Source organism: Antedon bifida, chromosome 1, assembly GCF_963402885.1.
Source record: "Antedon bifida chromosome 1, ecAntBifi1.1, whole genome shotgun sequence".
In the NCBI taxonomy this organism is placed as follows: domain Eukaryota; kingdom Metazoa; phylum Echinodermata; class Crinoidea; order Comatulida; family Antedonidae; genus Antedon; species Antedon bifida.
In genome coordinates, this window is record NC_136226.1 from 22328994 (window position 1) to 22355009 (window position 26016).

At 33.0% G+C, this 26016-nt stretch overlaps 1 protein-coding gene across 2 annotated transcripts; it reads left to right on the forward strand.

The window, feature by feature from the left end:
* The first annotated feature begins 226 nt into the window (after positions 1-226).
* Positions 227-26012, forward strand: LOC144845484 (uncharacterized). 2 transcript variants are annotated; one of them, XM_078702876.1, is made up of 14 exons: positions 227-296; positions 13604-13767; positions 14686-14836; positions 15068-15207; positions 15824-15960; positions 18116-18229; positions 19302-19415; positions 19636-19749; positions 20203-20316; positions 20820-23003; positions 23275-23431; positions 23822-23972; positions 24470-24570; positions 25535-26012. In XM_078702876.1, the coding sequence occupies exons 1-14, from the start codon at positions 294-296 to the stop codon at positions 25665-25667; spliced, it is 3777 nt and encodes a 1258-aa protein (XP_078559002.1). In that variant the 5' UTR covers positions 227-293; the 3' UTR covers positions 25668-26012. The 2 variants fall into 2 exon arrangements, with proteins under 2 accessions (XP_078559002.1, XP_078558992.1); XM_078702866.1 differs by lacking the exon at positions 227-296 and adding an exon at positions 7398-7698.
* The last annotated feature ends 4 nt before the right edge of the window (positions 26013-26016 follow it).

A 26016-nucleotide genomic window follows, 5' to 3' on the forward strand; every position in this document is an offset into this window, starting at 1 on the left:
TCTGATATTTTGAAGAAACACTTCATTATCCAGATAGGCAAAAGAAACAATAAAAAAATTCAACATTTATATTTTTTACGATTTATTAAAAAAATGTGTTTAGTAAATGTTCGCGCTTTGCCAGACTTGTCTATTGACCCGAAACAGTAGCTAGGAACATGACATACGATGCTCTTGAATAATTCAACCATATCGAACTAATAACTTGTTTAATACGATCGCGGTGATTTTTGGTGAATAAAGACGATGATAGTTATATTAATCCACCGGACTAACCCTTGTACTCAAAGACGATGGTGAGTAATTTATAAAAGTTCATGAATTTAAGCGTTCATAAACGGCGGCCAAAATAAGACTCGACTCGATACCGTACCTAGCTAGTAGTGTAGCTAGCATAGGCCTAGGAGGCTAGGCATGGGCATATCAACAGGCTGCAGAATCACCACCACAAACCGACACGACTTGTATGGGTTCCATGCGATTTATGGCGACGGCTGTACGGCGAGCGCGTGCGGCGATATCCTTAATCTCGCGATTGTTCTGAAATCATATGTACATCCAACGTTGTAAAAATATGGTCCTCGGTCAAGTTGTCCTTTAATATTAGTAACAAGATAAATATTTTGCACATATGGCGTTTCATACGTGTACTGTGCTTGGATACAATACTCCATCTGGGCACATACGTACAAGTCACGTGGTTGACACCAAGAATTCTTGGTACGTACGATTATCCGGTTGACTAGTTTCAGCCGGATGCGATTGGTTACTCACTATAAAATATATTAATAAGTATTTTTGGAGATTTCAAATATTTAATAACTAAGATGACGTGCGTGCATACTCGAACTCCAACACGTTTCTGATGACACGTGATGATGAAAGTTTCTGAAGGCTAAAAATGAGTTTGTATGCCTAGTAGTCTGGTAAACATATTTGATGGGATTTTTCTCAAGAACATTATGTGTGTATTGTTTTGTTTGTGTTTTTCTGCCAAGAAATCAATTACCATTGTACTATATATGCATGAATGACTTCATAAATCGAATCCGAATCTAAATATGAAAACTCGTCTTGATATGATGGGCTAGCTTCTCCGCAAATCAAACATTGAATGGATCATATATGCCGAGATATTTTGATTCATTCCCACCCACCCAGACCATGTAACTGTGTGGTAGCTATGTGCCTGTTTTTTCCTATTAGGTTAAGGCAGAAAATATAGAGCGTCTGAATCCACACATACATATTCATGATGTGGCTGCAAACCCTGGAAATAGTTTTTACGCGGTAACCGAAAATGATCTCTCGTCGCGCTGCTGCTAGGGTAGCTGCTGCAAAAACACTCACCAATCATATAGCCGCACCTATGCATGTACTATAGTATTAAACATTGAGTGTAAATGAAATTGATCTAACATTGCACTTTAAGACTTAACCTGAATTATTCCCTATATATACATGGGAAAATATTTGGAACTGCTAATGCAAATAAATAAAAATAAAAACGTTATAATATAATATGTTGCTTATGTTTCTGAAAATTTTTTTTTTGACATCCAACAATGTACATATTAAATGAATTAATTAAACCTCACATATAACCTTAGAATCAATTGTTATTATACAGGTTTAATTATATCATAGCTCAGCGTCTTAACGGATTCTGCAAAAAAAACCCCAATTAATTCAGCAACGCGACAACTACGTCAGGCTAGGCCTATAGCTAGCGTACGATGTTCTTACGCTACCGCTCTTTTACCAGCAAAACTAAGACCAACTAAGCTCAGGCCTAGAAACCGAGCTACTTAGATAGTGTGTTGTTTTTCTCTTTTTATCTTAAAGTGGAGCTACACTCAGACTTTCTCAGCTTATATTATGTTTAAGTATGTTTAATTGAAAGTGATTACATACAAAAAACAGGGAAGATATGGCAATATTTTCCAAATACTAATTTCTAAAAAATCGGTCAGAAAATAGTGTTTTTTACTACATTACACTTTTTCAGTAACTTAGGGGTTATTAGTTTACAATACGTCGCAAAACGCGTTACACTTAGCGACTGACGCGTTTTAATAAATTATGTGTTGGAAAATGGCAAATCAATTTTATACCAGGGAGTTGTAAAATAATTTTTACAACTCCCTGTTTATACACACAATTAATACGATTTGTTTAGGCCCAAGTAATATTTCCGATAAAAATGTCAGCATAATTTACATGTAACATCATGATTTGCACTGTACAACAACAGCATAATAATCTTAATCAAATTGCTTATTAATTTTAAGCTAGGCCTAGCTAAATCGTCTGATTGAATTCATGTCTAGGTAGGACTGTAGTCATGGGTTCGAAAATGCTTGGTCGTTTCGTCCTATTTATCATTCCTGGGTTTTCTCGCACATTAAGAATTGTGAAACACAAAATTCTCTACAAAACAAGACTGGTATTGCTCAGAATAGTAACGGATGTGGAAGCTTATGTCTGACTGAAAAGCAACTATTCAGGCACCCTATCATGGCCCATGGGTAGGCCGAGATTGGGTGCCAGAACAAACTTCACTGCTGTAAGGCTATCAGGCAGCCAGCTAGAGGCCAAACAGCATCGTTACACACCTAGACTCTAGTAGGCCTAGGCCTAGCTTTATTGAATATATAGCCACGTCTTTCTCAAATCTCGTTAAATTTGACATTTTAGTAATAATTTCATAATCACTTATTACACTGTGAAACATGATAGGGTCACATCCAGAATGTTTTAATATACTTTTCGCCCGTCAAAAATAACATCGCGACAATAACAGATCGCCAGCTGCAGTGTGAAAAATGTCGTGAGAAATGTCACGTGATCATACTCCCTAGCAAAGTAAAAAACCCAATTGGACCCAACGGGGGAAAGTGTCTATTTACGCGAAATTGCGCAATGTATACGCAATAACAATACCAGAAATAAAAAGATCTGGAAAAATTACATATAAAAACATTTTTCATTTTTTTTTTAGTGAAGAAATTAATTTTTTAGGAATATTCAAATATACCCCCATTTTGCATGTAAAAGAATAGGAAATTACAAGGTATCCCCCCAAAACGCAAAAAGGCGTGATTTTCAAGAAAATCATACCCATTGAAAAAATTTTCAAAAAAATATGAAGTATGAGGGATGATATTTTTAAAGAATAGTTGAAATGTATGAAAAATAGCAATTTTCTGGGTGGAGCTCCACTTTAATTAACCTTAATAGAACGCATATTTAAGACAAGGAATTACCTGGTTTAATGTTTTTAAAGTTATTGTGCATTATTTTTACAAAACGTTACAAATTGCAGGTCTAGTGTCTTTTAACAACATCCAGAAAAAAATAGTACAGTAACGCCGATCTGCACTGCGAATGTGCATCAGACAGTGTGTTTTACAAGTATCACGTCATGAGCTCAGGCATGCACCATGAATATTTATGTTATATGCACGCCCTCTATAGTTTCTGAATAATGCTTCCGGTGGTATGTACCTATTTATTGGAGTTTATTTGGCAGGTCATACGAGTACGAGGCCTAGGCTTAGACTTGATATGTAGGCCTTACTACCAGAAACAACCGGCAACACTCTATGCCTATCACAATATAATTCAACAGTTGTTATTTCAGTCTCGATCGTACTTAAATACGTACCTTTTTTTAAACCAAATGACGTCCGTTTGATCATTGATTGATTCAAAATTCATATTTATATACCGCCCCCATATAGCCAAATACGGTATGCAAACCTACGTCATTCTTACGTCTGCAAATCGATTTGTATACGTGTATCACAAGTCTGTAGTTCAAGACAAAAATCGAAACGTCGACTGGTGGACTAACATAAAAAAAGACAATAAATACTTGGAGCAAGTCGCGTGTCAGAGGAACGTTTTGAGCGTGATATGGTTGAGTGATTCCATTGCGTCATCATCTACATATTAGATGATAATCTATATATATTCTTTCCATCTACTATACGTTTTATATCAAGATTCTCAGTAATACATTTTCATCTTTATCTAATATTGTTTGTGTGCCTTTCTCTTTTTATTTATTCGTGCTAATTCTTTCACCGCTGTAAATTATTTATCACTTCTTCCCTTTTCTGTAATTCATCAATGTCCTTACACTTTCTGCTGATCCAGTCTTTCCTTGTCAGTTATTCGTCGTACTGATTATTTATACTTCGGTATTTCTGTCTTTCTTCTTCATTGTTTTTGTTTTTCCATTTCTTTCTCTCCTCCATTTTTTGATCATCTCTTCAGTAATCCATGTTTTTTTGGCCTCTGTACTGTTAAATAAAAACTTTTTTTATATGACTCTACTTATCGTTAATAATATCATTTTTTTTCGGCACTATCTTCATCTATTTGTATTTTAAATTCCTGTTTGGTGGTATCACACTCCAGGGCTTGAAGATTCCACTTCTTTTTAACTTTCTTGCTTTTAATCTTTTAGATTTAATATTCTCATAGATATATATGTAATAGAAACAAGGTTATGATCTCAGCCAACATGCTCCAGAATAACTATGACAATTTTTCACTGCATTCTTGATCATTATAATTGATCCTATTTTCCATCCTGGTGTATCTTCCTCTTAATGGTTGCTGGAAAAGTGTGTCCAGGTCCAATTCCCAACACACTTCTCGTCTTTCTCTCCTACTATTAGTATTGACGTCATCCATAAGTATAACAATCTCTTTTTTACATTAATCCAGTAAAATGTCTATTTTATGTCTATATAAAATTTTCATTTAGGATATTCGCTAATTGACGACCTGGCCATCCCCATTACTGACCATGCCGGACGCGACTTCCAGTACTTATGTTTTCTTGGAATCCGTCTTTCCTGTTATTGACTGTCATTATTCAAGGGAAAACATTTACAGTGAGGTGGTTTCCCGTTGCCTTCCTCACTATCTTAGCTAGCAGCTGTCAATCAAGTTGTCATCTTTTGGGCATCTCTAACCTGGGAACATTATGGCCATGTATACGTGATCATACCATGCCCTTTGTTGACTTATTCACCAACACCTTTTCTTTCAGGAATTGGTCCATTAGAATTCGGTTTTCACGTAACCTCTCCACAAAGCAGTAATATTTAACAAATCTACTCAATGGTAGCTTCTTTTTAATAATATAAATAGTATACATGAATAGTAGCCGACAGTTGGACCGTAATTACGTTTCCATAACATCGGCAAAGGTTCGAGGCAAACTCGCTCCATGGTTCTGATGGTCTTAGTACATCTTTCGAGACGAGTAGTGTACTAGTACATCACAGCCACTTATCATAACTGGGACCGTCTGGGAGACCAGTCTTTGACTGAAGAGGTCGTCCAGTATAAATAAAATATTTCAATTTAATTCAACATCATGTAATTTTCATATAATAAATTCAAAATGTCTTCCTCTAAATAAAATTCCTCTTTTATCTTATTTTATTTTCATTAAAATTCTTGTTTCTATTCTGTTTACTCTCTTTCAATACTATTAGTTAAATGACATTTTCTACATTTTCCATTAAAGCGTTTAATTACAAATTAATGTTATGCTATTATGTTATCATTTCAAGACAGAAATGTCAAACCAAATCGTTTGAGAGAAAATGGTTAGGTTTTTAAAAATATATTTTAAGTAATATTCTGCTTTTTATAGAAATGTCTCTGTTATATATATTTTTAATTAAATAGAATTTAAAACAAAATGATTTCAATGAATTTTGCCTTTTTATGTTGCTTGGATCCTACAATTACAGCTAGATTTTAGTTACTGTTATTATTATTAAAGAATATTTCACTGCTTTTATTTTGAATTGAAAATGTACATAGCAACTAAGAATACATTTTCTTAAGCCTGCTGTACATTCCGCGCTGATAGAAATTCCAACTGGAGGGTAGTTTCATATGACGTCACAAGCTGTGCTTCGTCTCGGTTTTTAGGTCGAAGGATAAATTGACCAACGACAGTGATAATTAAATGAAAAATGACAAAATCCATAATCCTCTCGAATCGAAGCTGGTTAGTAGTAAAATAAAAGTATTTTATGCTTTATCGTGAGAGGCGGGTTCGTACTCTCCTTTTCCCTAATACATTTTTAACGTTTTTTATGTATGGGGAGCTTTCCTGGGCGTACTAGAGACTCACCGAAATAAACGAGCTTTACAGTACACTATGTCTGGCAAATTAGTTGTATTCTAGAGGGCGAACTATTCAACATACATCTACAGTCATAGCTCTGCACGAGTTCCGGCCCGTTGCCACCTGGTCTTTTTCCACCCGGCCTTTTGCCACACGGCCTTTTGCCACCCGGCCTTTTGCTACCCGGCTTTTAATATATATGTATACAGCATCTTCAATTGACTGTCACAAAACAATTTATAAATAATTAAAACAAAGTTTAATTAACAATAATCAGTAGCATTTCAAGTGGATGAGAATATAGGGCCTACTTATCTCCATATCGTGATATTATATTATTTTAAATCCCAAAATATTGTATAACACCGTTGGTCATAGGCAGGTGGATCCCAGACGGTACAAATAATTGTACTGAGAGCGTGGAATAATCCTATTATTAGCCCAGAGACGCTACGCGCCTTTGTCGCAATCACGTTTGCCAGTAGCCCCTATAATTGTTCTTTAAAATGAAAATCAGGGGGAAAATACCTAGGTGGCAACCAGCCATGTGGCAAATGGTCGGGTGGCAACAGACCGGGTGACAACAGGCCGGGTGGAAACAAGCCGGGTTGCAAATAACCGGTGGTGGCAACAGACCGGGTGGCAACAGGCCGGGTGGCAAAGGGCCGGGTGGCAAAGGGCCGGGTGTAAAAGAGCCGGGTGGCAAAAGGCCAGGTGGCAATGGGCCTAGACCGGCACTGCACACATCATTAATCGATGGAAATATAATAATAAATACAATATGTTGGCATTTCTATAATTAATACTATAGGTTTTCGTCCATAAGATATATCAAACTATTTCGAATGTTATTATGTACATAATTTCGTTGCGTCATTGACTTGTATATTTGATATTGGGTGAGGTTGGTTAAAACGACAACTTACACTACTTCGAACTATACAGCATAGAATTTATAAATCTACGCAAATTTATAATTAATAAGATGATGTCAAATCATCAAGTACCAGTGCTACAGTACAACATTGGTTTTAATTATAGTATATATGAAAATCACTATAAATAACAGAACGCGTTCTTTCGATGTTCTATTTTTAACTAGGATGGGATCATCGATTGTTGTGCTCTCGCGGTTTTTGAAATCACTGGTGCGTTAGCGGCGTATTACCGTAGCACAGCCCACAATGCTGTTAAATATAAGCCAGCGGCTATCGTTTCCGGAGCTAAACTAATCAGACTATTATAAAGTTATGATGAACTCAATACAGCGTCCAGGAATATTCACATATTATCTATTATCTATGTCATAGTCAATATCAAACGGCTTTTGATATCACGTTTTGGATATAGGACTGCGTTTCCTTGTTTAAAATGTTCGTTTTGTCAATCCAATGTGCTTTGCTAATTTAGATATGTCAACAGATAATTGAGTCGAGTCGTGGTGATTCGTATTACAATTTAAAATATATTTAAAGCAATTTAAGAAGATGTTTCTAAACACGTTATTTCAACTGCTGTTATTAATCTATTCATATTGGGTAAGTTGTGCCTTATGTCTTCCTTTTGTTATAGTGTGTTAAATGTGTTTATATAATGCAATTATTTTTATTTATAGTAGTAATAGTAAGATACTTATTTTCTTAGTGTCATGGTTTTGCATTAGTGTAGGCTGTGCCGTTATAATTGTTTCATTTGTTTTTATATAGCGTAGAATTCATTGGCAAGTCAAAAAGTACAGCCTCTAAACTGCATACCGTGAACACTGCCCTAAACCATCGACAGAGCGGTAAAAGTCTGAACGCGAAAACAACATGCTTGCTAATGACGTAAATTTAGAGATTTTTGCATTTGCCTCTTGTAATGCCTAAATTTAACCGTAATATCTAATGCACCGATCCATTAACTCCTTTCAGAAGCCATGTCGTGCAATAAGTCTTCTCTCAATGGTCACATTAACAACAAATGACCATACTTTGAGCTACCCAGAGGCCCGTGTGACTCATTTAGCTTGAATTTATAAATCTACTTTGAGTCGGAAAACAGAACGATCAACTATGTAATAATAAATATTTACTTATTAAATATTCCCTAGTAAGCTACTAGTCACTATACGTTACCTGTACTCCCATTTTGTTAATTATTGCTGTAATTTATAAATCATATTATCAATCTTTAACAATATTGATGGTTAATGTGTTTTTGACATCTAATTCCAAATCTGTAGGCCTATGTCTCTAAAAGATGGAACTCTTTGTTTCTAATATAGCCTAATATTACAGTAAGGTGGCCAAATTATATAGGCCTAACCATACAGTGATGGGGTACTGATGCCAATATTTAAAAAGTCTAAATAAAAATGTGTAGAAATATTAATGTTGAGTAATACGGGCGTCTTGGGGCTAATGTCAACAATAACGTCAGAATGTGTGAATGTTACCATAGAGATCAAGTTTATGATAGACGCATTCCGTAGTAACCATAGTAAAAAAAAAAGTTGCACAAGATTGGAACATTAGTTAGTGTGTACTTCTTGTTTGTTTACGGTATGGATGGTTTCTGTGAATCCATAAGTAACATATTTATGTTTCCCCATTTAAATTCTGCTCCAATTAATCATGTTTAGATCATAACCAACCATTGATCCCATATTAATGTATGCCTAAATACAGTTATTTTCAGTTATAAAAGCACCCACTAGATTGTAAAATATCCATCCCATAGATCAATGCCGTATAACATTGCATATTAGTATAACTTTTAATTCCATTATTTAAGCGTCATATCACATTTACTACTCTACATCTACTAAAATTAGTTATTATTATCATATATAATTCTGCATAGGAAAAAATTTCACATCCAGGTAAATGTTAAACCCATAACGTATTCTCCAATATAATTACAGTCACCGAGTAATGATGATGTCATTGATGATCATACGCACCATAGCACACATACAATATTATAAATAAATTTCATCCATGATCTACCATTATTTCCTCTTTCTAATATAATTGATTTTGTTGTTTGTTGTTCAATTATAATAATAATAACATTGCATAAATTCCAAGCAAACTGTGTTAGTTTTGCATCTAGAATAAATTGTAATATACCACCCTCCCCCCGCCCCCAGTCAATCGCATTTTAAATGGAAATAAGAATGGAGGAAATAGTTGCAGTTAAAAGAGTACATTAACTAAAAGTAAATGTACTTTATTAAGCTATTGATTAGGCCGAATGAAAGATCAGTGACGACATTTTTTCTTATATTTTAAAGTTGATCAGACCTATTGATACTGCTGTACATACAGATAAAAATGATGACGTTAACTAGTGAGGATGTTGTAACATATAAGTTAAATAAGCCTTAGTACTGAAATATAAGAATCATAATGTCTGAAGATAAATCATTTTCTCAATACATGCGATTAATGCATCTCTTCTTATCTTTTAAAAATAGAAGATATGGCATAGGCCTACTGTTTCTGCAAACTTTCAAAATCTAGAATCTACAAATTGTAAGAAGCAGATTTCTCATTGGTATGCATTTGCCAATGTCGATGCCCCTTGTTTTGAATTGAAGTTAGCCATGATATGACGTGATTTGGGTTGAGAAATGTAAGGTTTCTGAGAGTCTTCAATGAAAAAATGTGTAACAGAACGAATTATTATGGAATCTTCGCGTATGCAAATTACAGTAGGTCAAAGTTGAAACTCATACTGTAGTTCAAGAATTATTATAGGCCAGTATTTTTAGTATTACAGCAACATGTTACCTAAACATATAGGTCAGGTTAAACGTTAGGTGAAAATGATTATTAATGTCAGTATAATTATAAAGGTATCTATACCGTAGTTCATATCCGTTTAAAAAAATGGTTTCATTTCGTTGGATGGAATGAAATAAAACTACGCCCTACATTAGCAATCCTAGTATCATTTTGTTTGTTTCACGCTATTTGAATAATATTAATAATATAAATAATAATATAGTGTAGGCATATGAACACAAAGAAGAACATTTAGTGTAAAGATGGACGATCGTTAATGGAAGGTCACTACTGTATATTAACTATAATTACTATTCCATATTATTTGTATATCAGCAGTTGTTAATGCATTTGTTTTGAACGTAGGGAATAGTAAAACCATTAATAATATTAATCAATATTAATTTGTTATAATATATATCCCAATCAATACTTTTTTTCTAATAGGCTTAGGCCTATATATAGTTAAAATTCGTTTTTCTTTACTACTGCTAACTTTTATAACCAATCCATTTAAAGCATAATGCATGACATAAATCAGTCATTAAATTCGATTTGGCACGATTTACAAGGCCATATAAAATCTACCTATTATTACAGTTACACTTAAAGAGTTCTGCGACATGACTACAGTGTGATGGTATTAGGCTAACATGAAATATGTATTTCTTTTAAATAAATAATATCGAATATGTTGAAGAAAACAACGACTTTAATAATGGTGTACAACGTTTTTATGCATACATAAAGATTGTTTCCGCAAATGGCCATTATTCTTGGTGATTTTTTCATCGAACATCGATAAACAATATATCTAATAAGGAGCGGCTGATATTTCCGCCAGGTGGTACATACATAAACATACGTCTCGAAAGCATGTTTACTGTTAACGCCCGTATTCTTAAAAATAAACTTTAAATATGGCGTTATTTTTAATTCATAAAACGAACTCAAACTAAATATGTGACTAAAAGAGGCCTAACTCAACAAATCGGAATTTGAGCAATGGTTTTAATCCACGAAGAGAAAGCTAACTCGCCTGCTTTTTAACAGATGATGAAAACCGTGACCAATATTTAGTTGATTATTCAATCATAAAACATCGAGTTTGTTGTCAGCTAAATCTAATATTCTTTGACATTTTTAACGTTAATACCATTTGAGAATAACTTTTGTTTGTAAATGCTATCCAATTTGGAGAAGATCTTTACCTGCGTCACCCCAGAGTGCATTTCCATACGGGAGTAGCACGATATACACCTCGCGACGACAGCGTTTTATCATTTAGTTGTACTGTCATCTGATTGGTTACATCATCAAACTCCGACTGCAGTACTTATTTTGTCTAGTTCAAACTAGCACCTTTCCAAGACCTAGTTTGAACTAGACTAAGGTTCGATTTGGGAATATGGGCGCAAGTGTTTCTTAGCAAGAGTTACCATTTGAAATGTCCATATTTTTCTAAAATAGCTAAAATCTTGCCCACCAAGTTGACAAAATACAAACAACCTATCCATCTTAAAATTATTCCTTGAAGTAGCAATGATGAACGAATACAAGAAGGCATGCACACCCTAATGTAATTATCACACATCGATGTGATTGTGCTAGTTATAAACGCCTAAACGCATAAACGCCATAACATTATTTAGAAAGATTCGTACTCGGGATTTTCGGTGCTTTATCTTTACTTTGAGTATCTTACTAAAGTTTCATAATACAAGGTCACATGTTCTTACAAGTTACAGCTCTTAGGCTATAAACAATGGCCTGTGTGACAGTATATTTTGCAGGGAAGAGTGAATTTACATGAGATTAGCCTCGCTTAAGGGAATTAATTAGTTTTAGCAGTGGTTGTAAAAACAAAAGAATGTTACATTCTTATATTGCGAGGTTATAAATTATCCCCCCCTCCCGATTATTTAGGCTAAACAAGAAAAGAATAAGAATGTTCTTATTGTTGCATTTTGTGATATACTGTATAATGTAGAGAATTTTTTCAATCAAAAATCAAATAATTTCATAACACAGCCTAATACTCACGGTTATTCTCTTTAAAATAATAGCCGGCAGCCAATTTTAAAATGCGCATAACATAATGTTTGTAAATCAGCCAAAACCTATAGATGCTACAATCTAGTTTTCATTAATAACTTATTGTATCCTATGAGCAATTCAAATCAGCATTTTCCAGTTTAACGAGTTAGAATCCCATTTATTATAGCAACGTTATTGATTTTTAAGTTTTCATAAGACTTTGAAACCTCATAAGTTCGTTCTCAAATTTCTTTTACATTAGTTAATAGTACTTATTATAGTAATTATTTTATGTATACGAAGGCCTATTCATATTTAAATCAAAAGTGCTGTATAGCAGCACGTTAGGAGGTGTAAGTTCTTTGTGTTGCGCGTTGTTCTGGTGGCATGCACAGCTTATAAAAGCGAACTGTTAATATGTTTAACATACACACCAGCCAAAAAATAATACAAATCCTTAGCAAAAGAAAAAAATGCAATCAACAAGATGTTCTACTTTGACTATACCGAATACGTAAACGTCTAATAGGTCTAAACACACGTGTAAACATTCAAAATGGCAATAACATTTTATAACCATGAATCATGCGGCTCCTTTATTTTATTTTTCATTTATCGTTAAGGGAATAGAGAGAAGTGGCAAAGTCCATTTACAGAAAAATATTTATGTCCTTGTAAATTATGGTCTTAAATATTCTAGGCCTAATTATTGGATTATATAAAATACCTGAAATAACTATATAAACTTTACACATTAGTTACCTAAAGAGATAGTAATCTACGTCATTATTTTCCGTTTCTTCAAAAACATTCATACACGTGCATATTAAGTAATCACAAATGTATATACAGTACGGTATAAGTATAGTTTATTTTCCGCATGAACATAGGCCTATTCAAACTAAACTACAACAGTTGTTTTTAAATACATAAAGTTAGATAATAAATCAATTCATTAAAACTAAAAAAATCCGAAAATTAGGAATATTTCAATAAAACAGTTCTCGGTACGTACTGTATAAATTACTAACTTCTAACCAATCTTTTTCATCATCGTGGATGAGTTGATGGAGGGGTAACGGAGTTAGGTCATTATTGTATAGGCTTTTTGATAATAATAATGCATTTGCATGAACGTTTCTAAAATATCTCAATTGCAGGCCTTTACAATTCCATTTTCATTTACATAAACAAAGAGTTTTTTAAGGTAGGCTACGTATTTCATAACAAATACCAACTTGAAGAACAATGTGGCTGCGACCCTAAGTATTAAAACCTATTTTAAAAACATGCATTTTAATTGATTTTATAATTTACATTTACAATAGTTGTTGTACATGGAATAAATTAAAACTATGTTATTATGAAGTGGTTGTCTACATTAAAATGTTTCCTCGTCCTCCGGATTTGCATAACAACAAAATGGCAGCAAAATCAGACGTACTGTAAATGCTTTAGATCCTTGATAAGAAATAAATTTATATTAGTAACATCGGTACGTTTAAAAAATGGGATATTTTTCGACAGTGGTAGTATAAATAAAATAAACAATTCAGTAGGCCTACTAAAGTAAGTAAATGAATAAATGTAAACAATCTAGTAGACAATATTACATTATTGTTTCACTTTGTTTCAGACATTTACAGACGGAGCAGCGACACTCAATTTCTTTCTGAAGGCTTATTCAAACCCTACAAGTAGAATGTTCAATGGTGAATGCTGTGATGCAGCTAGAAAAGAAATAGAATGCAAAAGCCAATGTGATAATATGTTTGAAATTTGTTTCACAAAGGAACCAAGGTACTGGTATTCTTTTTGACTGATTATGTTTATAAAGCAATGCATCTACATACACTGATTTTAATATGAAAGATTCACTGATTAGTTAGTTTCATTCCAAATTTGCTTCGCGATATTATTAAAGTTGTAAAAAAAAACCAATCATTTATTCCTAAATGCTATTTAATTACAATGTATTGATTTAATTTGCGGTGTAATTGAAAGGCTACGATTAAAACAATGACAATTGATTTAACATATTTTCATGCATAATTTATGTGGAAATGTACAAGCATCTATTAAATGTTTAATGGGTCGTTGTTTTGTTCAATATGTTAATTATTGTCACGTAGCTTAGTCCCATATGTTATTTTAAAACGCTATTATTAAAGCGACTTCTACACTGTTCATTTACATTCAACACTCTGCTTCTACCGGTAAAAAAAAAGAAAAAGCTTAGTTGACAAATTTCTAGTTACAGAACCAAAAGCAAACATGGCCATATGAGCTATTTTAAATGAAAATTATATAACGTTTAATATACTATTGCTACTACATGGTTGTTCATAACAATTATTCTTTAAACAATGCCCAACTCATTTACAATTCAAACTATAATTGTATTAATGGACCTTCTCATTAAGTCAGAATGAGTAATTATAGACAATTTATTTGTACCTTCTGTTTTACAATTTTCAAGGATTAGACATTTCCCTTAATGAAATTAGTATGGCAGCAAATTAACATTTGGTCAAGTTTGGCTAGGTCTACGTCTCTTCTCAATCTAATGGTGTGAACATAAGTCCTTTTTTTCTACAAAAGTATTGGTATCTATGTTTCGTTATGTTGAGTCATACTAACCATGTGAATTCATTGTACGATGTTCGATAAAAGAAATTCCGTCAAAATTCTAAATGTCAGACGATTCTATAATTTTAGTGGACTGCGTACAATGGATTGTGACGTCACATTAATAACGGGAAAGATATTTCGCAATGAGGATACTTTTGATTTTCCTGACCGTATATCAACTAGAGATGAGTCACAAAAGATGGCCAACCCATTTCAATTTAAATTTACAAACTGGACGGTAAGATTCATACTTAGCTACCAGAGTGAAAAAATAATCAAATTAAATAATTTAAGAAATTAGAGAAAGATATCAAGTTCACAATGCCTGGTGCTGTAGGAAGAGATAAATAAAGTAGCTTTACAATTTGAATGAAAATTTAGGATTAAAAACTAGAATTTTTAAAACATCCATGAGATTTGCGAAATGCTTATGTTATCATTATCCTTATTATTATTATTATTACTACAGGGGGATCTTTTCTTAGACGTTAAAGTATTGGACCATGATAGCAAGGATGATCCAGATCTCGTCGACCACTTCTTACAGCAAATAATTCTTCCTATTAATCAGTTAAAACAGACTCATACGTTGAAGGGCCGCGTATCAAAGTAATGTAGTATCTTTTTTATGTATAGATACCATAATTAGGTAAAGCGTAGGCCTACGCCGATAACGTAGTAAAATAATATGATTCTAATTTAGGTTTTGACCACCGGTAAGTATTGTAATTATATAGATAGAATTATATTAAATAATATAAATCCAAAGAGAAATTACTGACCAAAATGAGAATGCTGTGGGTATCAGTGGCTTATAGTATTTTTTTTTCGTACCAGGAACATTATGGATAACATGGGCTGTTTTGTGTCAGTTAACAGATTGGTTGAGTCTTTTTTAAATATATTCACTAATTGAGGCTACGTTTGATCTTATGTTTATTATATTACCGTAGTTTAAGCATGTTATAATGTATAGGAATTATCATTATCATAACATATTGTAACATTTGTACTTGACACAAGCTTCAGATTTTTTATATACATTTATTGATGATGGCCTTGGGTAGCTATAAAAGATACAAATTTATTGCAACCATAAATTTATGTAAATTATCAATTGCGCCTGTCATTAATTTTAATTAGGCTAATTAATCAGTTCCCGTAATGGGTCAGCAATTAAAGAAACCAATTACTGAATATATATTTTCATGAATATAAATTGCAGCACTACTGTGGAATTGAGTATAACATGTGATCCTGGTTATTACGGAAGAAACTGCGAACAATTCTGCGATGCTTCTAAGGGTCAGAGTCGTTATATATGTGGGACCAACGGACCTGAGTGTTTTCCTGGGTTCAAAGGTGATAACTGCTTGATAGACATGTCATTTTTGTAGTTCATTTCCATGTTTTCGGCCTTGCATGTAATTGTTCACTATTGGACTCCTTGTTATGCGCATTATTATAAATAAACCATTTTAGTTTAACTTGGCCGTTGTCAAATAAAACAAAATAACATGTTTATAGGCTAAAAAAGCATTCTGTTTGGTAATAAAATGTATGGTTGACTTTGGAAATACTATTATATTATATTTTAAAAAATGGCCACTCAACGCTTATTAGCAAGGATCGTTAATCGCTTCACATTAGAAACCTAATGATTGGTGCAAGAACATATATAACACATTTTATACATTGTAACTAGCCTAGTCATAATGATGCAATGGAGAATAAGCACATTAGTACGCACAGAACCCTGCGTGAAAATAGCTTTCAATGTTCTAGTTGGCTTTGAACTTTGAATAGGAAAAAAATCAATGCGTTACCCTTCTCCATTCCCTGAATGGCAAATATTTTACTTTTATGTAACAAAATATAATAATTTTTTTCAAGTTAGAACTTGTATTTCAGGCCATGTGTGAACTGTACTCGTGTCATATTTTGGCCTCATAATATTCCCGCCGACACGCGATACAATACAATACAACAATGTGCTGCTTTAAATGATCAGATAAACTAATAGTAAATGTCAAAGTCAGCACACTATACATTTACATAACAATTGCATTAATACTACTTACGATACTACTTACGTACAGAAATATTTTTTATAGTTTGAATTCCACTCCCAAAAATATTATTTTGATTTTGTGCATCGGATGGAATTATGAACAGCACCAAGCGCAATGTTTTTTTGTCTGATAAATCATGCTCTAACTTAAAGATGTATTGTCCCTTTGACTAATTCCAAAAAAATAAAAATAAAAGATTTCGAAAAAGTGGGTCATTTTGAAGTATCATAATAGTTATTAACTTTCACCAAAAATTAGTCGAAAAAAAAAATAATTTAACTGAAATACATACGTTTTTTTGTTCAAAAAATAACTTTGACTTTCAGTCAAAGTTTTCGATCAAAATCTCATAATGCAACGTGCTTGTTTGGCTACTCTGTATGCATAATCATAAACTTCCTCGAGATCTGTGTGAAAACACCTTCTTAACCGTGACGAGTTGTAAACAATCCTAATTAGCATCATGCATAATGCATACTCGTGGTTTGAAATCTTTGTTTACTTTCGCTCATGACTTTTTTCCAGACGAAATGTAATCAAATTAATTTACCTGTTAATTACGTAAACTTGTTGTTTTTGGCTTGAATTTTCGACTTAGAGTGAATAACTTTAATATTACTTTGATATCGCCAATTTAAATTTAGAATATTTTGACCTTCATTTTTTGTGTTTCAAGGGACAATACATCTTTAAATCTAACTAACTCAATGGTCTATTATATATTACAAGTTCTGGTTCTTATTCTCCGCAACGAATGTAACACATTCACTCACAGTGATTATTGGCCCATAATACCTTTATTTTTCTGTTCCTGCCTATGTGTATCAATTGTCTTTCTGCTAGCCCTTTACTAATTAAATGTGACATGCCTGTAAGTGCTTGGTATTGTTTTACGCAGCTTCTATTTCTTGTAATTTAATGCTTGTAAATTATGTTTTCGTTTAATATATTAAACAGCTGCTTACATCTTTTGATTAATCAAACCTGAAACGAATACATATCTTGAATTAAACAAGAGTTAAAACAATAAAAAAAAACAATACCATTATTATTGTTATTATTATTATTGCAAGATACTATGTGTTTTTTTTAATTAATAATAATTAATGTTACATTGGAAATGTGCCTTTCTCATCAAAAGGGGATTTTGGCTTCGTTGTGCAACCTGGTACTTCGTCACACATTCGTCCTCTTGAAATAGTTCGCAACCCGGTACTTTGTTACACATTCGTCCTCTTGGAATTGTTCGCAACCCGGTACTTCGTCACACATTCGTCCTCTTGGAATAGTTCGCAATTATAAATACTTCAAATAAAAGTAGTAAAATATGTATAATGGTGGAAATACTTTTAGACTAAGAATTTTTTTTGCATACGTTTGTAGCATGATCATGGCAAAGATCGCCTTTCAATAACTCATAATCTATCCTATTTTGTACACTGTAGGTTCAATATGTGAAATAAATGTGAATGAATGTGAAAGTGACCCATGTCTTAATGGCGGCACGTGTGAAGACCTCATCAATTCCTTCAACTGCGCATGTCCGTTCGGTTATACAGGTATAATCTACATTCACTCCAAATAAACTTCTGTAATATTTGTAAAAATTATCAAACAAATTACATATGTTTAAAAAGCCATGTAGTAGCTGAAAAAAAGGAAAATTCAAATATTATAGACATTAACTTCAGTGACAACCTTATATTGATAACTGAATATATAAGTATAAAAATGCATGTTTTGATATACACTTCTCTATTATGATCAATCCATTGGCTTAAGTTTACTAAATCATATCGTTTAGAAAGGACAATTAATTATTGCCTAAGCGAAAATCTCATTATACTTTAGTCTATTTAATAATCACTATTGAGATATGCATAAATACAATTTCGAGTGGTTTATGAATAGAGGTAGTCTTTTTCTCGATGAGTCTTTGATTGGAGAAAACCTGTACATGTATAATACTGACACCAGTAAACACGTACAATGGTTTACCGACTCAATATTCACATGATTATAACATGACAACAAAAGGCCGACGGCGTCCTAAAGGAAACGAACTAATTCCTGCAAATGTTGTGTTTATATGGCACAGCGGATACAAAATGGAAGTAAATTCTGAAGCCCGTGAGCAACAATACAAAAAATGCATACCACGGCACTTAGATATGATAGACGTTCACCAACTTAAGAATAGTGCAATTTATGTTAAAATGGTATAGTGTATAAATATGATACGATAACATACTATAAAGGAATCTAGAGCAAATGGTCAATTTAGCATCGCAGTTAAATTCTCCTCCCTTTATTATAGCGTGACTTGTCTTGCAACATTACGCTTTTCACAATTTGTCTCCAAAACCAATGAATAATTAGTATGGTTTTGTCTTGCCTGGCGGCGTCTGAGTTTGGCTGTTGGCTTACCAATTCAGTCGCTGTTTGAGTATAAATACGCCAGAAAATAAGTTGTTTTATCAGCAATTCAATATTCTCATCGTCCTCATTCAAATAGTCAATGCGGACGTGTTCTTTAAAATAAGTTTGTATATACCTCATAAAGAAAAAATATAATACAGCATAATGTAGGCCAACATGAAATGGTTATGTATTTTGATGGTGTTTATGCAGGTTCAGTTTGTGATCAGGAAGTGAACGAATGTAGAAGTGACCCTTGTTTAAATGGAGGACGATGCGAAGATGGCAAAGACCAATATACATGTTTATGTACTGCAGGATTCAAAGGTACATATCAGTATAGTTTCTTTACAATATCATGTTATGTTTCAGCTTCAAATCAAACTTCCTTTGTTATTATTTCATGTTATTTTGTCAATGATAATAATTGCTCTACAATAAAATGATGCAATAAAAATAACAAGCTATGGATTGATTTAACGGTGGATTGATTGGCTGTGGCCTACTGATTGGAATTGATTTCTGTCCAATACTCATTATTTTCCAGGTTTTAATTGTGAGAGTGACATAGATGAGTGCCAGAGTTCACCTTGTGATCATGGTGGTACATGCGTAGATCAACCGAATTCATTTTCATGTTCATGTTTTTCTGGCTATACAGGTAATTGTATATAGTAAAAAGTTTTATATTACATAAAATTATAACTCTGATGATAAACATTACTTAAAGGTGTAGTGTCCCACAAAAACATAAAAAAATTAAGAAAAATAAAAGATTTAAGTTAATCACTTAGAAAGAAAGAAAAACTAAAAAAAAAATGTTTTCCCTTTTAAAAAGAGGTTAAATTCAACCAAAACCTCATTGACTTCCAGTCAATGTAACTATTGGTTTTGCTTTAAACAGTTTTTTAAGTAAATAATTTTTTTCGATCCAATTTTTGGTCAAAGTGACTAATTATTATGTGATATTGAAGTGGTATATTCAACAAAAATATAAAAAATACATATATTTTCAGGGGAGCAATATATCTTTAAGCATTATTCATTAAAAAAACTAGGGACTACTAATTGTTTTATACTTTTTAACAGTTTTACACTTTGTTTATTTCTTTAGGAACGCTATGTTCTGAAAATATTGATGAATGTTTAAGCTCACCATGTAAAAATGGTGGCACATGTTCTGATTTAATTAATAGTTTTTCATGTGACTGCCCAGCAGGGTTTGAAGGTAAGTAAGAAAATTATCATATCAACATCACTTTCTTAATAAGACTGCACCACAATTAGTAAAAACATGTAATTATGAACAAATAAACCATTCTTTCAATCAGTGTAGTGACAATTTCGATACTAATGTTCTGACAGAAATAAAAATTAAAAGTAGGAAAGTGTTAGAAAAAAAAGATTCGATGAATTGTGACAGACAAACTGCCAGTGCAGTGGTATACTCGTCGTTCTTGTAACACAGTTCCAGTTGTCCGTGAGCGACAGTTCTCAGTGAATTCAGTGTTTCTGGTAATGAGGTGTACTACTGCGTTTATGTCACAGCGTGTCATGTCATGAATGTTCATGTGTAATTATAATAGGCCTGATGTAAGGATTTTCAAATCACTTACGCAATATGTTTGATGATAATCGTCATTTCCTAAAATTTACACACAGAGCATGCTAAAAACAATAAAATGTTTATTCTCCAACGTAACAATTAATTTTCGTAATTATTTTTTTAAGGGATATTATGTGAAATCAATATAGACGAATGTACTAAATATAAACCGTGTAAAAATTCAGGAATTTGCAAAGATGAAATCAATGGTTATGTTTGCACATGTTCAGATGGTTTTATTGGAAATACATGTTCAACAGAAATCAACGAGTGTTCCAGTGATCCTTGTTTTAATGGCGCAACTTGTAAAGATTTAGTTAATTCGTACGAATGTGATTGTTTTCCGGGATACGAAGGAGTGACTTGTGAAAGTAATATCAATGAATGTCTGCGGTCTCCGTGTATTTTCGGCACATGTGTTGATGGACTGAATGCGTTTATTTGTAAATGTCAGGAAGGATATTCCGGAGAACGTTGCGATGTAAATGATGACGATTGTAACACGTTTTCTTGTCAGAATGGAGCAACGTGTATTGACTTGGTAGCAGACTTCAAGTGCGAGTGCGCTGATGGTTTTATTGGACCCTCGTGCCAAACGAATATTGATGAATGTGCTTCACAACCATGCCAAAATTACGGTACGTGTAATGACATGATTGCACAGTACACATGCATATGCGCAAACGGATTTTCAGGAAGTACTTGTGAAGAGAACATTGACGAATGTCAAAGTTCACCGTGTAAAAACGGAGGTTCTTGTAAAGATGTGATTGGAGCATATACCTGCACATGTGTAGACGGCTATACTGGTGTTTTTTGCGACGAGAATATTGATGAGTGTGCAAGTGTACCATGTTTAAATAATGGCTCTTGTATCGATGGAATTGACAACTACACGTGTACTTGTACCACAGGATATCAAGGCGAATCCTGTGCTTTAGAAATTAACGAGTGTGCAAGTAACCCATGTACAAATTCAGCAATATGTATAGATGAAGTTGCTAAATACAGCTGTCAATGTACAGAGGGTTACTATGGAACGCTGTGTGAAAATGAAATAAATGAATGTATTAGCAACCCGTGTTTGCATAATGCGACTTGCAGTGATCTGCTTGCTAAGTATACATGTTCATGCGTAGATGGATATTCTGGTCTGAATTGTGAAATAAATATAAATGAATGTTTGTCTAATCCATGTCAAAACTTGGGCGTATGTACAGATTATGTAAACAGGTATCAATGCACATGTATGGAAGGATTTACTGGTACTCGTTGCGAGATCAACGTGGATGAGTGTTATAGTTCTCCCTGTAAAAATAATGGCACATGTCAAGATTCAATAGCAGGTTATACTTGTAATTGCCAAAACGGTTTTGATGGAACAGAGTGTGAAATTGATATCAACGAATGTCACAGTGACCCTTGTAAAAACAATGGATTGTGTGTTGACAGAATAAATAAGTACAAGTGTCGTTGTAAGAATGGCTTTACGGGAAATAACTGTGAGGTCGATATTGACGAATGTTCAAGTGCACCATGTAAACAGGCATCAACTTGTATCGACCATATCAATTCCTATGTTTGCGAATGTGAACGCGGATATAATGGCAAAACATGTGATATAAATATAAATGAATGTATAAGCTCACCCTGCAAAAATGGCGCTACGTGCAATGACTTGATAAATAAGTTTTCATGTGAGTGCGCAGATGGATACCAGGGTACGCAATGCGCAAGTGATATTAACGAGTGCCTGAGTAGTCCTTGTTTAAATAATGGCACTTGTTATAATCTTGCGAATTCGTATAACTGCCATTGCGTATCTGGATACAACGGTACTATTTGTGAAAATGATATTAACGAATGCTTGAGTTTACCATGCCAAAACAATGGCGAATGTACAGACATGATAGCGAACTATGAGTGTACTTGTCCACCGGGTTACAGGGGGCGCAATTGTGAAATAAACATAAACGAATGTGATAGTTCCCCCTGTCAAAACAACTCGACATGCCAGGACTCAATCAACATGATTGAATGTATTTGTTCACCCGGTTTTACAGGAATTACATGTGTCGATGAAATAAATGAATGTATATCTAATCCATGTCAAAACAACGGCGTATGCAGATATTATATAAATGGTTACGAGTGCGCATGCCAAGATGGTTTTGATGGTGTCAACTGTGAGAATAATATAAACGAGTGTTTCAGTCAACCATGTAATAACCAAGGGAGGTGTGTAGATAGAATTAACAGCTTTGACTGCGATTGTGCACAACATTTTGCTGGACTAACGTGTTCTATTGGTTTGTATTATAAATAAACTAATTTCAAGTACATTTCTAATGTATGTCATCGATTTGTTAATTATTGATTTAAATAATATGGTAAATTCCATAAATTCATATACAATAAACATTTTTTAACACTGTAACAATAACTATAAAATCCATATGTGGGTTACTACATGCCCTAATTAGGCTTAAGATAAGAAATACATTATAATAAGTACCGTAAAGATCGTGTCAAATATTTTGTTAATATAACGGGTATTAAATAATGTTCTTATTTTTGCAGATTCCCGAACCGATGGACTATCAATGTTGTTTGAAGGACGTAATTTGGATTTAAGTTCACTTGAATCTAGTTTTTTCAAGATCATAATGAATGAAATTGTTAATGACGGTGTAAGGGTTGAGTGTTTTGAAATCCCTACAACAGATGTTAATATTGCGTGAGTCCGTATTTTCATCAAATTGTCCAAAGTGATTGTTTAAATATAAATGAAATAATGTATAGCTAATTCATTTTACTACATGACATCCAATGATTTATGTCTAAGTGATCCGCATAGCGCTGATAACAAGGTAGTACGAATTTCAACACAAGCTGAAACAAAAATCCAAATCATCTCTTCTAAACCTACTGGTTTTGATTATACAACTTTTTATTCGAGGAACCATGGTTTAAAACCATGACGATTATAAAAGTAGTTTTACAAACATATTTACATAAAAGGTACCATATTGAAATTGTACTCTTCTTCATCCTCGTAATAACTTTGTATTCATTAATCACACGTCTATTGTTGCAATAAATCAGGATTATAATATGCTTTTCGCAGCAAACTAGTGACGACGATTGTGTTTGTTGTACACATTAATGATTCATTTATTAGCGGACAAGATATCGAGGAGATAATTGATCTGGTGCCGATGGAAGAACTACAAATAATGATGCCATATCCAATTTACAGCGCACAACCAGAAAGACAGGTTACTATCCTATTACCATTTGTGTTCTTTCTTCGAGTAATTTAATTTATTTTAGGCCCTATATAATTATTGTAATGTTGTTATACGTAAATTTTAGTAAACTTAACGTAACGTGATTTGGAATACTTTTCATGAACCCAACAGTAAAATCAAACACAAATTTGACTGAAAGCGCTCAGCCTATAGCCTATATATAAACACAAGAGGCAAAGAACATTAATTCTAAACCGCCCGGTGATATACTGAAATTTAATTAATTAATTTGAAACGATAAAGATGAGGAAATCTGTGAGAATGAGAAAAAGTCGCCCCAACCGAGACTCGAACTCGGACCGCCTGCTTGATATGCAGATGTCCTAACCATATATATATATATTATTTATTGGGTTGATTTATTATTATTTTAAATTACAGTTTTATAACCTTTCCATGATATAATTATTGTTATTGCTCGATTATTCAGTATTTCATAAAATTAACGTTGATCTCATTTTTAGAACTGGTTTGAAGTTTACCTGGTATGGATTTTAGGGGGCGCTGCATTGTCCGGGGTCATCGTAACGATTTTTGTAATAGTCATTTGCTGCTCCCGTACAAAGTAAGTGTATATTATGGGAATGAATATTGTATTATAATACGAATTTCCATCATTAACATATAACATTTTATTCTTCAATTCAATTTAAAATAAACTTAAAGATGTATTGTCCCTTGAAACACAAAAAAATGAAGGTCAAAATATTCTAAATTTAAATTGGCCATATCAAAGTAATATTATTTTATTTTATTCACTTTAAGTCGAAAATTCGAGCCAAAAGCAACAAGATTACGTAATTAACAGGAAAATTAGTTTGATTACATTTCGTCTGGAAAATCGTCGCGAGCGAAAGTAAACAAAGATTTCAAACCACGAGTACGCATTATGCATATGCTAATTATGATTGTTTACAACTCGTCACGGTTGAGAAGGTATTTTCACACAGATCGTGAGGAATTTTTATGATTATGCATACAGAGTAGCCAAACAAGTGCGTTTCATTATGGGATATGTTTTGATCGAAAACTTTGACTAGAAGTCAAAGTTATTTTTTTAACAAAAAAACGTCTGTATTTCAGTTAAATGATTTTTTTTCGACAAATTTTTGGTGAAAGTTAATAACTATTATGATACTTCAAAATGACCCACCGAAATCTGTTTTTATTTTTTTGGAATTAGTCAAAGGGACAATACATCTTTAAATGAATGTGTCATGGACGATAGACTATTTTTCTTTAACATTCTATTTTTAAGTTCCAAAATAAAATGAGTAACACGTACATACCACGTGTAATTTCACTTATCAATTATAACAATGATACATAAAAACTACTAATCTCAAATACACATTTATCTGTAAAGTAGTCCTTATAATACTATAGTTTATTTATACCGTTAGTACTGTTCACAGACCCCCATTTCAGTAATTTTTAATAAATAATAGTATAGGCCTATTTATTAAGTTTGTATGACATGCGTTTAGGTTTAAAACACTTCCTTTTTTTTTATTCGCTGCTGTATAAAGATCTAAAAAAGAGAGAGATTATTCATTCGACAATAAATCAGACGACCTATGGATAACAACACGTACAATTGGAACAGTAAAAACACCAAAAAGCAGTCTTGCTGAAAATGATCAGTTAGAATGTAGAGTATAGATATAAACATAGACATCAATCGAAATTCATTGTCAGCAGCTGTTTAAATATCATTAAGGTTTATGGAAAATTGCTGCAAATTGTAAAAGTTTTCAAAATCCAATAGCTTTTAGCAATCAATTCTAAAATAAGAGAGCATTACATTTAAAATATGGTTTGTGGAGCAACATTTCGTTTCGCAAACTGACTGATCCATAGTAAAGTTAGGATAGGTACTTACCATGTTAAGCTTAATGTTTATTTAGTTACTTTATAAATGAACATTAGCATTGACTTTAGTAAAAATGTGTATTATTAGTTATGCCTAAAATGCTATTGCGAATACTGATAGCTAGTCTTAATTGCCTGT